We start from the raw sequence: 16762 nt of genomic DNA, 5'->3' as shown, positions 1-16762 counted from the left end.
ATGGCTGGCATCTCTGGTCCCTTTGCTCTTGGGCTCCATTGCTTTAGCCTTTCTTCCTGTGGAGATTTCTCACTTTACTTCTCCAGGCAAGGCTTTCATTTCTTGGCTTCCCTTGCCTCTTTCCAGGTTCTGGCTTGCTTAACATCTCATAGTGACAACTGCTGGGCTCCAAGCATCTCCCAAATATCCGTGTTTCTATTGTCCACGTGTCCGCATCTGTGTCAGCTCTGCTGTGAAGTTTCTGTCAGCTCTGAGGTTTCTGTCATCTCTCTCTCCAAAAATTTCTTCTTTTAAAAGATTCCAGTAAATTAATCAAGACCCACCTGGAATGGGTGGAGTCAATCTCCATCCTTCAGAAGCTCACACCCACAATTGGGTGTGTCACATCTCCATGGAGATAATCTAATCATATTTCCAACCTCCAGTACTGAGTAGGGATTAAAAGAAATGGTTGCTCCCACAAAGTTTTATCAGGATTAAAACATGGCTTTTCTGGAGTACATAATACTTTCAACCTGGTATATCTGTATAACTCCGCCATTACTTTTGATCTTTCTCCTACTCTTTGGGGGTATTTGGGCTATGCCCATTCTAACTTTCTTGTTGGAAGGAGCTATCCATAATCTGGGATTTGGGGATGGAAGTAGTTGATGTTTTGGAGAAGACTGAGACATCTTGATCCTTTTTGGGAACCCCAAGAAGAAAATCTGCCATTCCTGTGCTGGTTCGAAGCTATTATGTACCCCAGAAAAGCCATGTCCTTTTTTCTGATTCATTGGGGGCAGCCATGTTTCTCTTAATCCTGATTCGATATTATAGGGTAGAAATTTTGATTGGATTATTTCCATGGAGATATGACACACCCAGTTGTATGACCTTTTGATTAGATGATGTGACTCTACCCATTCAAGGTGGGTCTTGAGTAGTTTACTGGAGTCCCTTAAAAGAGGAAGTATTTTGGAGAAAGCTCAGAGCCAACAGAGATGCAAACATTTGGGGATGCTTAGAGTAGCAATGAGGAAACAGATGCCTAGACACAGACATTTGGAGACAATTGAGCCCAGCACATGTTGCCATGTGCCTTCCCATGAAATAATAAGCAAGCCAGGACCCAGAGTTGTGTTTCAGAGGAGCTAAGGGAAGGCCCACAGATGCTTAGAGGGGAAACCACTGGCATCAGACGCTGGAAACAATGGAACCTGGAACAAGGACCAGCAGATGCCAGTCTTATGCCTTCCTGTGTAAAAGACATCAGCCTTTCTTGATCAAGGTATCTCTCTCTGAATGCCTTAGTTTGGGCATTTTTATGGCCTTAGAACTGTAAACTTGTAACTTAATGAATTCCCTTTATAAAAGCCAACCCATTTCTGGTATATTACGTATCTAGCAGCATTAACAAACTGAAACAGTCCTTTAGGCCTTTGATGTGGTGCTGTGTACACACCCACAGGACACACCTACACGTGGGCTTTATACTGTAGTGCTGTCCTTTTTTCCCCACTTAACTTTCAATTTCCTTTTCTCCTGTACAGAAAAAGAAGGATTTATTATGCAGTTACAGGTCCAAGAAGTTCACTCTGTTTTTTGCGTAGTGAGAGAAGGGGGCTGATGTTCTTGGCATTGAACAAGTCCAATAGGATTATGAAAAATCTCATCTTAACTTCAAAGCACTGAAAGTCTTCAGTGGCATCTATATCCAGTAAAGTATGTCTTGGAGGTTACATGATTAACAAAGCTGCTGAGACTTGACTCCCAACCACTCTGAAATTTTTTTTACTTCAGTTCTGATGTCTGATACTTTCTCACATGACCTGGTCTGAGTATGCACTTCACTTCTGTAATGGCCATTGAATTTCAGCTTTTTCATCAGCCTGAGTAGTAGAGAGAAATCCAACAAGCACTCCTGGTCCTTCTACAAGCTGTCTATATGGTGATGGAATCTCATTTAACTACTGGAAGATTGTAATTTTTTTTTCCCCACTCATCTGTTGCTAACGGATAAATAAATGTTCAATAGATTTAATTCCTCACTTTATGTGGTGTTTTTTTGAAGCTGGGGTAATTGCTATTCAAATACACGTATACTGCGTATTGAGTTTTATATCTTTAGGTAATATACTTAAGCTGTGATCATTTTATTCTGCTTAGACAGCATTTATAAGCCTTTGCTTGTTGCTGTGCTGATTCATACTACGTAAGACAGTAGCAGTGTAGTTCTTGATTTGACTAAATTAAACCAACCATATAGTCTATTCATTTATTTAGCAGGTATCTGTGATGTATTGACTTGGTGCGAGGCACTGTGCTAGTTTGTATGTGTGAATGAGGATACATTTGTAAGTGTGTATGGATGTTACAGTCTCTACTTAATGTAATTCCTGTTGAGGTTCAGAATTGGAGAGGTCAATACTAGTATAATTAGTAGCACTAGTAGAATTAGTATTCAAGATGGGCCCTGAAGGTTGGGTGGGGTTAATACTCAGAGGATGAAGTGAGAGATCACTTTGGGAGTATTGACATAGGTGCTGGTGGGTCTTCAGACTTTTAAGCAGGGCTGTCATTTATCAAAGGTGTTTTAAGAAGATCATTAGGGAGTGGTGTTTGGGATGGGGTCACTGGTGATGGGAAAGTACTGGAAGGAGCCAGGATGTACCGGGAGACCAACCAAAAAATTATGTCAGTTTTTCTAATGAGATTATAAAGTACGATGATGAAACTGAGTTATGACGAGAGGAATGGAGAATTAGAGAGAGAAATGAATTATAACAGAATTACGATTGATTCTGGGAGAGGTGGTGTGGAATGAGAAGACGGAGAAACCGTGGATTTAAAGCCTGTAGATGAGTCATCAGAGCAGCCTGTGTCTGTCCATTCCGCCTCCTTGACAGATAACAGGGTTGGTGCCAGGTGAAAACAGCAGTGTCCCATCCTTAGGAGGTTCTCAGTGTGGTCTTTACCAAGGTGGAGGCATCCAAACCTAGGCACTGGGGTGGAAAAAAGGTTTTTTTTAGTTCCATTGGCCTGAACTTAGTCACATGACCAAAGCTGGCTACACAGGAGGCTGAGATGAGTAGTCCTTTTGCTGGGCTGCCATGTGCCCAGCTGTATACTGTGGGTTTTGATACTGTAGGAGAATGAGAGTAGATTTCCAGGTCAGCCAATAGTCTCCTCCATATGTTTACATTTTTGGTGTTTGGGGATAGTCTAGGCTCTTTAAATCTGTGGTTTTTTGTTTTGTTTATTTGCTTGTTTTTTGTGTACTGCTATAGCTTTTCTCATTGAATTATGTCGAGCATTTGAGGGACAGAGAGAGATTTCCTATTTATCATTATGTTAGATTTTGTAATGGTTAGCAAGGCTTTGATTCAGTTAATAGTCTGTTGAATAGCTGCTAACTAATATGGAAAATAGCAAGAAATCATTCTTGGCAACAGAGGAGAGAAAAGTTACTAAGGAGAAAAGACAAGTGATTGTGAAAAGATGCTTATAGACTGTTTTTTAAGAGATAGAGTTTGATATAGAATGAATATATTAAGGGATAGTTAACGACTGCTAGTAATATAGTGACTGGACACAGAGGAGAAGGAAAGCAGAGTGACCCTAAGTATCCAGCCAGAGAATACAACAAATAGAGCAAGAGGTTTAATTTGGAGTCTTTGGCATTAATCTTCTGTCCCTTGCCTGTTCTTCTGGCACTACTTTAATTCCTTAAGGCCTGAGAATAGCTTTCCTTTGTGTCCCTCACATCCAGTGTGGTTCTTGGAACATGATAGGGATTTAGTAAACATAGATGCATTTCCTACCAACTTCCATGTTTATATTGTTAGCAACACAAAAACAAAACAATTAAAATGTACAGCTTCTAAGACTGTGTAAGTCGAGAGCCATCCTTTCTCTTTAGGGAGAAAACAGTATACTGTTGAAAAAGTTAGAAGTTGCCTGGTAGCCGTGAATTTTTTATTTTTTATTAGAGAAGTTATAGGTTTATAGAAAAATCATGCAGAAAATATTACAGTTACCATATATCACTCCAACACATGCAATTTTCTCTATTATTAACCCTTTTCATTAGTGTGGTATCTTTGTTTTAATTGATGAAACAGTATTAGAGATACGCTATTAACTATAGTCCATCGTTTACTTTAGGGTTCAGTGTTAATGCTGTACAGTCCTTTGGTTTTTAAAATTAAATTTTTTATCCTAGTAATATAGCTGTACCCTAAACGTCTACGTTTCGACCACATTCAAATATAGAATTCAGAGGTGCTGGTTACATTCATATTCTTGTGCTACCATCACCATTACCAAAACTAACCCATCGCCCCAAATAGAAACTGTGCCAAATCAGTATTAACCACTCCGCTTTCTCCACCTAGCCGCAGCCCCTGGTATTCTAATTTGTTGCTCTGTGAATTTGCTTATTCTAATTATTTCATATCAGTGAGATTAGACGGTGTTTGTCCTTGTGTGTCTGACTTATTTCACTGAATATGATGTCTTCAAGTTTTATTCATATTGTCACATATATCAAGAATTCAGTCACAATTTGGCAATTGTGAATAATGCCACTGTCAACATTGGTGTGAAAATACCTCTTTGAACCCCCACTTTAAAAAAAAATTTATTTATTAATTTAAAAAAATTAACAAATGAAATAAAAATTAACATGGAAAATCAGTAATTCACAATATCATCACTTAGTTGCATATTCATCATTTTCTGAGAACATTTGCATCCATTCAGAAAAAGAAATAAAAAGACAATAGAAAAAGAAATAAAACAAAAACAGAAAAAAAAAAGATTATACCTACCCCTACCCCTTGCTTTCACTGATCACTAGCATTTCAAACTAAATTTATTTTAACATTTGTTCCCCCTATTATTTATTTTTATTCCATATATTCTACTCATCTGTTGACAAGGTAGATAAAAGGAGCATCAGACACAAGGTTTTCACAATCACACAGTCACATTGTGAAAGCTGTATCATTATTCAGTCATCCTCAAGAAACATGGCTACTGGAACACAGCTCTACATTTTCAGGCAGTTCCGTCCAGCCTCTCCATTACATCTTGAATAACAAGGTGGTATCTATTTAATGCGTAAGAATAACCTCCAGGATAACCTCTCGACTCTGTTTGGAATCTCTCAGCTATTGACACTTTGTCTCATTTCACTCTTCCCCCTTTTGAACCCTCACTTTCAATTCTTTGGGGTATATTCCTAAATGTGAGATTGCTGGATGATACAGTAATTCTATACTTAGTTTTTGAGGAACTACCAAACTGTTTTTCTCAGTGGCTCCACCACTTTACATTCCCATCAATAATGAATAGAATGTTCCTATTTCTCTATATCCTCTCCAATACTTTTCATTTTCTGTTTTTTTAATAGTAACCATTCTGGTGGGTGTGAGATTGTCTCTCATTGTGTTTTTGCTTTCCCTAATGGCTAATAATATTGATCATCTATTTTTCATGCTTTCTGGACATTTATCTATCTTCTTTGGAGAAATGTCTATTTAAGTCTTTTCCCCATGTTTAAATTGGGTTGTTGGTCTCTTTGTTGTTGAGTTGTAGGATTTCTTTATGTATTCTGGATATTAAACCTTTATCAGATATGTGGTTCTAAATATTTTCTCCCATTCTGTAGATTGTCTTTATAATTTCATGATAAAGTCCTTTGTACAAAAATTTTAAATTTCTTTTCTTTTTTTTTTTTTTTTTTAAACATTGGCAGGTACCGGGCATCAAACCTGGGTTCTCTGGCATGGCAGGTGAGAACTCTGCCTGCTGAGCCATCGTGGCCCACCCCCAAAATTTTAAATTTTGATGAAGGGCGATTTATCTATATTTTTTGTTTTTTGTACTTTTTGTATAAGTCTAAGAAAGCATCACATGACACAAGGTCTTGAAGATGCTTCCATATATTTTCTCTAGGAATTTTATAATTTTGCTTTTTTACTTAGGTCTTTGATCCAGTTTGAATTAATTTTTGTATGTGGCATGAGGTAGGGGTCCAACTTCATTCTTTTGCATTTTCTGTTTCTGCAAAGAGGTATGTTGGAATTTTGATTGGTATTGCATTGAATCTGTAAATTGGTTTGGGAACAGTTAACATCTGGACAATATTTAGCCTTCCAGTCTAATAACATGGAATGCTTTTCCATTTATTTAGGTCTTCTTTGATTTCTTTTAGCGACCTTTGCTATCTTCTATTTACAAGTCTTTTATATTGTTGGTTAAATTTGTCTATATAATTCTTTTAGTTGCTATTGTAAATGGAATTTTTTTCTGGATTTTTGTTTTCTTCAGCTTGGCCACTGTAAGTTTATAGAAATGCTACTGATCTTTTCATATTGATCTTGTACCCTGCCACTTTGTTGAATTTATTAGCTCTAGTAGCTTTGTTGTGGATTTTTTAGGATTTATATATATATATATATATGTGGATTTTTAGGGTCATGTCATCTGCAAATAGTGAGTACTTTATTCTTCCTTTTCAATTTGGACTACTTTTAGTTCTTTTTCTTGCCTGATTGCTCAGATTAGAACTTCCAGAACAGTGTTGAATAGCAGGGATGATAGTAGGAAACTTTGTCTTTTTCCCGTTCTTAGAGGAAAAGCTTTTAGTCTTTCACCATTGAGTATATTAGCAGTGGATTGTCCTATATGCACTTTACGTGTTGTGGAACTTTCTTTCTATTCCCAGTTTTCTAATGGTTTTTATCAAGAAGGAGACTGGATTTTGTCAAATGCCTTTTCTTCCAGTTGAAATGAAGATTATGTGTTTTTGTCCTTAATTCTATTATTGTGATGTATTATATGAATTGATTTTCTTATGTTGAACCACCGTTGCATACTTGGTATCAATCCTACTTGGTCATGGTGTGTGATTCTTTTAATGTGTTGGTAGATTTAGTTTGTTAGTATTTTATTTCTGCATCCGTGTTCATAAGGGATATTGGTTTGCCATTTTCTTTTCTTGTGGTGTCATTATCTGTCTTTGGTATGGAGGTGATGGTGGCCTCATAGAAATGAGTAGTATTTCCCCTTCATTTTTTTGGATGAGTTTGAGCAGGAATTGGTGTTAATTCTTCTCGGATTGGTTGGTAAAATTCACCAGTGAAGCCTTCTAATCTTGGGCTTTTCTCTGATGGGAAATTTTTAAATTACTGATTCAGTCTCTTTACTTGTTATTTGTTTATTGAGATCTTTTATTTCTTCTTGAGTCAGTGTAGGTAATTTGTGTGTTTCTAGGAATTTGTCCATTTCATCTGAGTTGTCTAATGTGTTGTTGTACAGTTGTTCATAGTATCTCTTATCCTTTTTGTTTCTGTGGGTAGTAATGGTGCCCCTTTTATTTCTGATTTTAGTTACTTGCCTCTTCTCTTCATTTTTTCTTTCTCAGTCTAGCTAAATGTTTCTCTATTTTACTGATCTTTTTGAAGAACTAATTTTTGGTGTTATTGATTCTTGCTCCCTTTTTTAGTTTTTTCTAATTCTGCATTTTATTCATCTCTATTTGAATGTTTATTTCTTTCCTTCTTCCGGCTTTAGGTTAGTTTGCTCTTCTTTTCCTAGATCCTCCAGTTGTGAGGTTAGGTCTCTGATTTGAGATCTTCAGTTTAGGATATAAATTTCCCTCTCAACCCTGGCTTGCTGCATCCCATATATTTTGGTATCTTTTTTTTTTTTGGATTGGCTTTTAATAAAATGGAATTTATTTAGTTATAGTTCTTCAGAGGAAAGGCAACTAACTTTTTTTTTCCATTCTACATATATAATCAGTAATTCTTAATATCATCACATAGTTGCATATTCATCATTTCTTAGTACATTTGCATCGATTTAGAAAAAGAAATAAAGACAACAGAAAAAGAAATAAAATGATAATAAAGGAAAAAAAACTATACTTACCATATCCCTTACCCCTCGCTTTTATTTACCACTATTTCAAACTGAATTTATTTTAACATTTGTACCCCCTATTATTTATTTTTATTCCATATGTTCTACTCTTCTGTTGATATAGTTGCTAAAAGGAGCATCAGACATAAGGTTTTCACATTCACAGAGTCTCATTGTGAAAACTATATCATTGTTCAGTTATCATCAAGAAACATGGCTACTGGAACACAGCACTACATTTTCAGGCAATTCCCTCCAGCCTCTCCACTACATCTTGAACAACAAGGTGATATCTACTTAATGCGTAAGAATAACCTCCAGGATAACCTCTCAACTCTGTTTGGAATCTCTCAGCCATTGACGCTTTGTCTCATTTCACTCTTCCCCCTTTTGGTTGAGAAGGTTCTCTCAGTCTCTTGATGTTAATTCTCAGCTCATTCTAGGGTTTTTCTCAGTCCTTTGATGCTGAGTCTCAGCTCATTCCAGGATCTTTGTCCCACGTTGCCAGGAAGGTCCACATCCCTGGGAGTCATGTCCCACGCAGAGAGGGGGAGGGTGGTGAGAATGCTCGTCATATTGGCTGGAGAGAGAGGCCACATCTGAGCAACAAAAGAGGCTCTCTTGGGGGTGACTCTTAGGCCTAAATTTTAAGTAGACTTGACCTATCTTTTGTGTATTTTGGTATCTTGTGTTTTCATTTTCATTGGCCTGAAGATATTTTCTAATCTCCCTCGTGATTTTTTCTTTGACCTATGGGTGGTTTTTAGAGTATGTTGTTTAATTTCTATCTATTTTTTTATTAGCCACATTTCCCTCTGTTACTGGTTTCTAGTTTCATCCCATGTGGTTGGAGAAAATGGATTATATGATTTCAATGTTTTTGAATTTATTGAGACTTTGTGACCTAACATCTGTTTTTATCCTGGTGAATGATCCATGTGTACTAAAGAAGAATATGTATTCTGCTGCTGGGTGAAGTGTTCTATATATATTTGTTATTAGTGGCTTATAGTACTATTCAAGTCTTCTATTTCTATACTGATCTTCTGTCTAAATGTTCTACCCATTATTGAAAGTGATGTATTGAAGTCTTCTGCTTTTAAAGTAGAATCTTCTATTTCTCCCTTCAGATCTGTCAGAATGTGATTTATATATTTTGTGCTTTTGCTGTTAGGTGGATATATATTTATAATTGTTATAATCTTGTTGAATTAACAGTTTGTGATTTAAAGTTGATTTTACCTGATACTAGCATAGGTACCTCAGCTTTTTTGGTTATTATTTGCATGGTATATTTTTTTCCATCCTTTCAATTTCAACCTACTTATGTCTCTGATTTTAAGGTGAGTCTTTTGTAAACAGCATGTAGTTGAGCATGCTTTTTAATCTCTTCTTCCAGTTTCTGCCTTTGACTAGAGACTTTGATCCATTTACATTTAAAATAGCTACTTTTAATGTAGGACATTGTTTTGGCATTTTGCTATTTGTATTTTTTGTTCCTCAATTCTTAAATATGACCTAATGGCATATTTATTTGTATTTGTACTGTACAAATTTGAACCCCTTTTCATTTCTTTCTATATATATTTTTCAGATATTTTCCATATAATTACCACAGGGCTTAAATTTCACATCTTAAATCTATAACAATCATGTTTTATTTGTTGCCAGCTTAACTTCAGTAGCATACACATGCATTCTTCCTGTAACCCTCGGAGGTCCCTCCACTTTTTTGTTGCACTTGTTACAAATTATATCATACATTGTATGTCCGAAACCATAGATTAATCATAACATTTTATGCATTTGTATTTTAGAACCTGTAAGAAGTACAAAGTGAATTTACATTATTAAAAAAATGTAATATAATAGTACTGACATTTTTATTTACTCATATGGTTGCCTTTACCAGAGGTCTTCAGTCTTCCTGATGCTTCAGTTTCCTGCCTAGTGCTCTTTCCCTTCAGAACGTTCCTTAGCATTGCTTCTGTGGCAGATCTTCTAGTGATGCACCCCCTCAGCGTTTGTCTTTTGGAGAATGTAATCTGTCATTTGTTTTCGAAAGGAAGTCTCACCGGATATAAATTTCTTGGTTGGCAGTTGTTTTCTTTCAAGTTTATAAATATTTCATCCCACTTACCTTTTTAGTTTCTGATTAGAATTCAGCATTTAATCTTTTGGGGGGTTCCTTGTACATGACATACTGCTTTTCTCTTGGCAGCATTCAGAATTCTTTTCTTGTCCGTGGCATTTGACGGTTTGACCGAAGTGTGTCTGGGTGTGGGTATCTTAAGCGTTTATCCTGTTTGGGGGTTGTTGGGATTCTTGAATGTATATATATTTGTATCTTTCATTAAATTTGGGAAGTTTTCTGCCATTATTTCTTTGAGTATTCCTTCTACTCCTTTCTGTCTTTCTTCTCCTGCTGGGACTCCCATAATGTACATATTGGTATGTCTGATGGTGTCCCACAGGTCTCTTAGGCTCTGTTCACTTTTTTTTTCTGTCTAATTTTAATTGTTTCGTCTTTGACTTCACTGATTCTTCTTCTCCCAGCTCCAGTCTGCTCTTGACACCCTTCAGGAAGTTTTTCATTTCAGTTATTGTGGTGTTCAACTCTAGAGTTTCTACTTGGTTCTTTTTTTAAATTTTCATCTCTTCATGGAGATACGTATTTTTCACTCATTGTTTTCCTGATATCCTTTAGTTCTCTCTCTCTGTTTCCCTTTATTTCCTTGAGTGTATTGAGAATCAATTTTTTTAAATGTCTTTGATATGTTCAAAGTTTGGTCTTCTTTATTGATGGTTTCTGGATTTTTATCTTGTTCCTTTGGGCGAATAATCATTTTCTGTTTGTTTTGTAATCTTTTTGCACACTGTACTCTGGAATTTAGTCCTTGCACTATCTTTTCCTAAAGTTTGTATCCAGCTAGTCATGTGACAGATTTCCTTCAGTGCCAGGAGCTTACAGAAATAAATGAGCCAACCAAAACCCCCCTTTCACAGTCTTTGTTTGTTGGCTATGTGTTGGTTGTTGTTCTCCCTCAGAGATTAACCTGAGGAAGAACAACTCCTAAGAACATCTGCCTGAGGCAGATGTAGAGTACAGGGTCCTCTCCATCCTTTTTTTTAAGCCTGTGTTTTGTCCTGGGCTTGTCCTTGCTCATGACCTTAGGAATTCCCCCATTTGCAGAAATTGGAATGGCCCCTGTCCTCCCTGTGGCATAGAATTTCTCTTCCTCTTAGATGCTTTACTGTATGACATAAAGCAGGTATGCCTTTGCCCCAGGCCACTTTCAGTATTTTTTATATGGCTTTTGCTGTCTGTGGTCTCTTGTTCCTGCCTTGTAAATCCTAGGAGGGTATGGCAGAGAGGAGTTTCCTGGTTCAGTTTTTCAGGCTTCCATCTGATTGGTCGGCACTGCATCTAGGCACCACAGTGTTTAGAATTTATTTTCCCATGGGATCAGAGCCAGGGGTTCTCAGTGGGAGTGCACACTGGCTCCACACTGTATACCTTTACCTCTCCCTCTCCCTCTCCCCCTCTCCACTCTTCTACTTCTACTTCTGTGTTGTGATGTGAACTGGTACTTTATGAATTAAATATATTTTTAAAAACAATATGTAGCTGTATAAAAATTTTATATTGCAAATTCCAGGAAAACAGTTATTTGTGTTAGTGCATTTGTTTCTCCTGTTTAATCAGTCTATGCTTTTCCTTTTCCTTTAGAACTTCCTGCTACTTGATGAGATAACACAGCACAACACTCAGCTGCCATCAGATGGTAAAACCTTGGTACACGTGGAAGATCTCACTGCATTTTGGGATAAGGTAACAAATTCTCTATTACAAGATCACTGCTACTGAAGGACAACTGGTGACATTGGTTTAATGTAGAGTTTTGAAATTTCACACATTACAAAGTATGACTTGCTCACTTAATGAAAGTGTATTTAAAAATTTTCCAAGTTAGGAATAAGGCTTTCAATAAATAGAAATTAAGGTCAACATAAGATATTTGTGAAGTTGTTTTTTTAGCTCATCATCAAAAAAACTTTCAAAGTATTACCTTATGTTGAACTGATATGTCAGTTTAAAGGTTTGAAACATTTGAATTTTTCGGAACTGGATAGACTAGCACGATATTTAAACACCTGAGAGAATGGGCTACCTAATAAATAAATACATTATGAATTGTTACAGATGAGAAACTTTGGGGAATCAGTGTATATGTTTTTAATTTGATGTTATCAGATCATCTTATATATTGAGGAAAGCCCATGATTCGGACTTTGCTGCGGGGTTGAGGCTCCCCTCCTCTAAGCCTTTGGGTGTCACTGCCTTATTGACTGGTAGCCAAGGTCAGGAAAGGAGGCAGCAGGCTGACAGAGTAAGCACCAGGGATTCCCAATCCAAGGATTTCACTGTGTGGCAAGTTTACAGGTAGAACAGGCAAAGCCACAAGGCTTTTCTGACATTTGGTTTATTGAAGAATTTAGGAAAATGGGAGAAACAAAAGAGGTCACTCTCAAAAAGTCCTCCAAATTGTGGATGTCATGCTGCCCCCCTTTATCCACAACTCAGGTGCTTTGCTCACCTGGTTCTGAGATCTCTGCACCGTTCCTCATGTGTTGGTCTGGGTTGATTAAGAAACATAGAATCCATGCCATGTAGCTTGGGAGAGTGAATATAATGTAGAAAATTAGTAACGAAGACAATGAAAGCCAAAAAAGAAAGAAGAGCAAAAGGGCTGAACTGTAGGATATTGCAGTGGCAGAAAGCTGCTCTCACCCCTAGGGCTAGAGAAACATGGGGTGGGGAGGTGTCTACCACAGACCCCTGTGGAAGCAGAACCCAGGAACCTGGTTCAGGTGTTGGGACCCCTGAGCAAAGAAATATTCTTTGGGCGCTGGGACCACAGAGCTGATAGGCACTAAGGCAGACACTGTTTGAAGCAAATGGAAGGGGCTAGTGGATATTCTTCATGATTCAACTTGAGTTGGCAAGGAAGTCTGGAAAGTGTAGTTTGTAGGAGCTGACTCCCAGTGATTCAAAGCTGGGGAAGTGCAGGTCATGGACCTGAAAGTAAGAAGGCACTTCTGTGTACCTTCTCACCTCCCCTGGATCCCCCTTTTTTCACGTGTTGCAAATGGTGAAACTCTATAGGTTAATCTTTCTTTTCTTTCTCTGACTCCCAAGTATTGTGTTATTTGCATCACTTTTGCCTGACTCTGATTAAATTCCTGCCATCTCTACCAACAAATTAATAGTATGTTTCTAAATATATAAAGCCACATCGTGTCTTTTTATGCATGGAAACTCACACAAGATGTGTTAACTTACCTAACAGTTTCTTCCTAGCATAACAGATTTTCCTCCTGCTAAGTATTTCCCATCAGAATAAACTCTAAGGATTTACAGAAACACCATTAAGTTCCATTATAGAAGAGCACCCTATGTGAATGCTATTGAATTAGATGAAGCACTGAGCTAGCAAACACATACTTTGTATGATTGAATCTCTTTGTACCAAGCTGTGCAACACTGTAAAATGAGCTGTTTTGTTCTTTTTCCAAGAACTTAATACCATGTCATTAGACTTTTCTGTAGCTTGCATTGTGTTGCAGAACACCCCATTCTGTTTCCTTGGCCTTGTCTGTGGAATGATTATGACCCATCCTAGGATTGTGACCCATCTACTTTGATTAGTAGGTGCGTGAAAAAGACCTTGGGTGGGCAGGCTACAGACATTTAGGAATTTGGGAGAGAAGCTGAGCTAAAATGAAGAACATGCTGAATGAGAGTTAGGAAGACATGTACGACCTCACCAGCTCTGCGGGATGGTCTGGTGGGAATTTGGAGGAGAGTCTTTTCACCAACCTGGGTCTCATTTTTAAAATGAACATAAGCTTTACAAGTTTTTGGTCGTCTGGGAGCCTCTAAAGCTCTTTGGGGGCAGGTATTTTGTCTGTTTTCTTCACTGCTGGATCCCCAGGGTCGAAAAATAGGTGCTCAATTGATACTTAGTGCATCCATGGACTTGTTCAGCACCTGCAGAGCTGACCTACCTGGAGGACAGGGACCATGCACCCCTGAGCTGTTGAATGCTGCCCTCTTCTGGTCACATTGAAGTAGTGCCCTGTCCTGAAGTCTCCTCAGGGAAGGAACTTCCTCATCTGACCCTAACCAGGAAACATAAGATGTGATGATGGGAAACTGATTTCTGCATGTGGCTTAATATTTCGTAGTTATAACTGAGTAAATATTAATAAAATAGGAGAGAGTTGTTAGCTATGTAGAAAGGAGTGAATAAACATAAAATGTTTCTTACATGTTAAAATCCAATTTCTTAGTGATAATTTCTATAATTCCTATAAAATCTCTGATTAGGTTAGTTAGTTGTGATTAAAAAAGAAATTGGGAATGTTTTAGTGTGTGGCTATTTTTATAGTCACTTCTGTTACTCCTATCAGGACTTTTTCATTTTAAAGTTTATCCAGACCTTTTATTTCCCCTCCCCTCTTTTCAGTCTTTCAGGCCTAGTGTTCACTGATCACACATGCCCATTCCAGAGAGTTTGTAGAGCTCATGTTAAGAAAGTTCAAACCTGCGCCTGTTTGTGGGCGGGGTTAGCGCAGGTGATCCAGATAAAAATCTGCAGATTATCAGTGGGTTTGATTAGTCTCTGGCCTCTTTCCCCTCCCTCTCAGACTTGTGTAGTTGCAGGGATCCCCTGCTGAACAGCAGGTGGGCACATTTCTCTGCCCTTCAGTTTCTCCAGATTGATTTTTTTTTTTAATAATTTATTTTTTTAGCAAAGCTGCTTATAAAATTTTTAGAAAATACTTTTTACGTGTACAAAAGTTGAAATAAAAACCATCCAGAAATCACAAGATTTAAATGCTGGTGTCTAGTCTCCTAATCTTTCTACCAGACATATACATATACATATGCATATATACGTATACATATGCATATACATATACACTGTTGTTCCCCAGATCAGATCAGCCTGTATACACCATTGTCTAACCTGCTTTTTTCCCCACTTAACTATCAATTACAAACATTTTACCATACCAGTACATTTTTTTGTATATAACATTAACTTTAGAGTATGAAATGTTCTGTCAAACCATACATTGCCTAACCAATCCCTATGAATTCAGTTAGGCTTTTTTTTTTTTTTTTTTTAGTTTTTCAGTATAACAGTGCAACAATCCCTTTATTATCTTAGTGTAACTTCCTATAAGCTGAAGGACTAAGGCAAAAGCTGCATGCATTTTTTAAAGGCTGTCCAATATATAATACTGAACTGGATTCCAGAAATGTTACATCAATCTACACTCCCACCGATGAAGTTTTTAATGACCACCAAGAATGGAAAAACAGCTGAGGAGTTCAGGCAACAACTTTTTTTAGGAAAAAGAAACCCGCTTGGGCAGCATTGCCTGATGGATGGAGGGATCAGTTTTGTATGCAGTGGTTGAGTTTCTGTTTTGTGGATTGAAAGGTCAGTGCTCTGATTAACCTGTTAACCAGAAGTGTCTGAGTGCATTAATTTATTTCTCTAATCTCAAGGTAATCCCATTTATAACAAATAATTCTTATTTGGTCCTTTACCAACTGTACTTAGAAGGTCTAAAAATCCAAAGACCCCCAAGCTTCCTTTTACCTTACCTCTATTAGAATCCATATGAGAAGTACAGAACTGCATTTCTTCAGAAACAGTGCTCTCCCCATCTGGTAATCTGTATCAAAGAGCATGGATGTCATCATTTGTCTTCACTGTCTGAAGGCAGGTACCAGAATCCCAATCCCAGACACTCAGGTTGAGACCAAACTCCAGGCCGCCAAGGAAGACAGTGTGGATGTAACCAATCAGGATTTAAGGGATGATTTTGATTACTGAATCGTTACATAAAATTCCTTTATGCTTTCTGGCATATCGGGGTAGACAGGGAAATACCCGAAATCTCTATACTGTAAACCAACTCCCTTCATCTCTGATAATAGTTGTACAGTCCTTATCTTCTGCCCCTGTGATGGTAAAAATCTTGTGACTAACCTTCACCTGTACCTAGTTGTCCAATTTTTCAACTTGTAATCACCAAAGACAGCCCCTCATGTTAATGGAGGGTCTTGGGTCTGCCTGGAACTAACAACCCAAATTATCTTGATGACCAAGACTGGATTTAACCTGAGTGGGCCCACCTGACATGCGCAGTAGCTTAGACTTTAACCTAAATCACCTATACCTCGTTCTGCCATTTTCTTTCATACGCTCGGTGACTAAGCATGTAATCAATCTGCGCATGCACAATAACTAGAACACCTGTAATTACATCATCTGGGGCCACTGTGCTCATTATCCTGAACTCTGCCCACCTTTTCTCTAATAAAACTATCCAAATTACTGCAGTAGGAAGACAGATTTTGGGCCATTAGTACGTGCATAATAATAAACTCTTTCTCTCTGAATCCCCGGTGTCTCAGGAATTGGTTATTGAGGGCATTGGACAGAAGACTCCATGGCCTTTGTCCAGTAACATGAACATGGTCCTCCATGCCTTGTGTGGCACCGCTGAAAACTCAGCCAGGGTCCAGACTTCCCCCCCACCCCCGCTTAACTCATTTAATATGAACACCAAGTATATGCAGGCATTATATAAAGGAAGAGGCATAAAGATGAAAATAACGAAATTCCTGACTTCAAGTTCTATAAAAAGAAGACATAGAATTTGAGCAATCATAATATGCACGCTGCTGTCCATTAATTGAATATTTCCCTTCACTCTAGCCCTTATTCTTGTTCTCCTGGTTTGACTCAGTTACGGTATAAACTTCTAG

General features: G+C 37.7%; 1 protein-coding gene across 1 annotated transcript in view; it reads left to right on the top strand.

Moving 5' to 3' along the window:
* The window catches only part of ABCC4 (ATP binding cassette subfamily C member 4 (PEL blood group)), a 315245-nt gene that overhangs the window by 118137 nt on the left and 180346 nt on the right, over nucleotides 1-16762 (top strand). Inside the window, exon 9 of the mRNA XM_077158537.1 lies at nucleotides 11642-11743. Within this exon, the coding sequence (XP_077014652.1) occupies nucleotides 11642-11743 (102 nt within the window). The remainder of the gene's footprint in view (nucleotides 1-11641; nucleotides 11744-16762) is intronic.

Source organism: Tamandua tetradactyla, chromosome 4 (assembly GCF_023851605.1).
Source record: "Tamandua tetradactyla isolate mTamTet1 chromosome 4, mTamTet1.pri, whole genome shotgun sequence".
Classification (NCBI taxonomy): Eukaryota; Metazoa; Chordata; class Mammalia; order Pilosa; family Myrmecophagidae; genus Tamandua; species Tamandua tetradactyla.
This window is presented reverse-complemented; position numbering and strand designations above follow the sequence as displayed.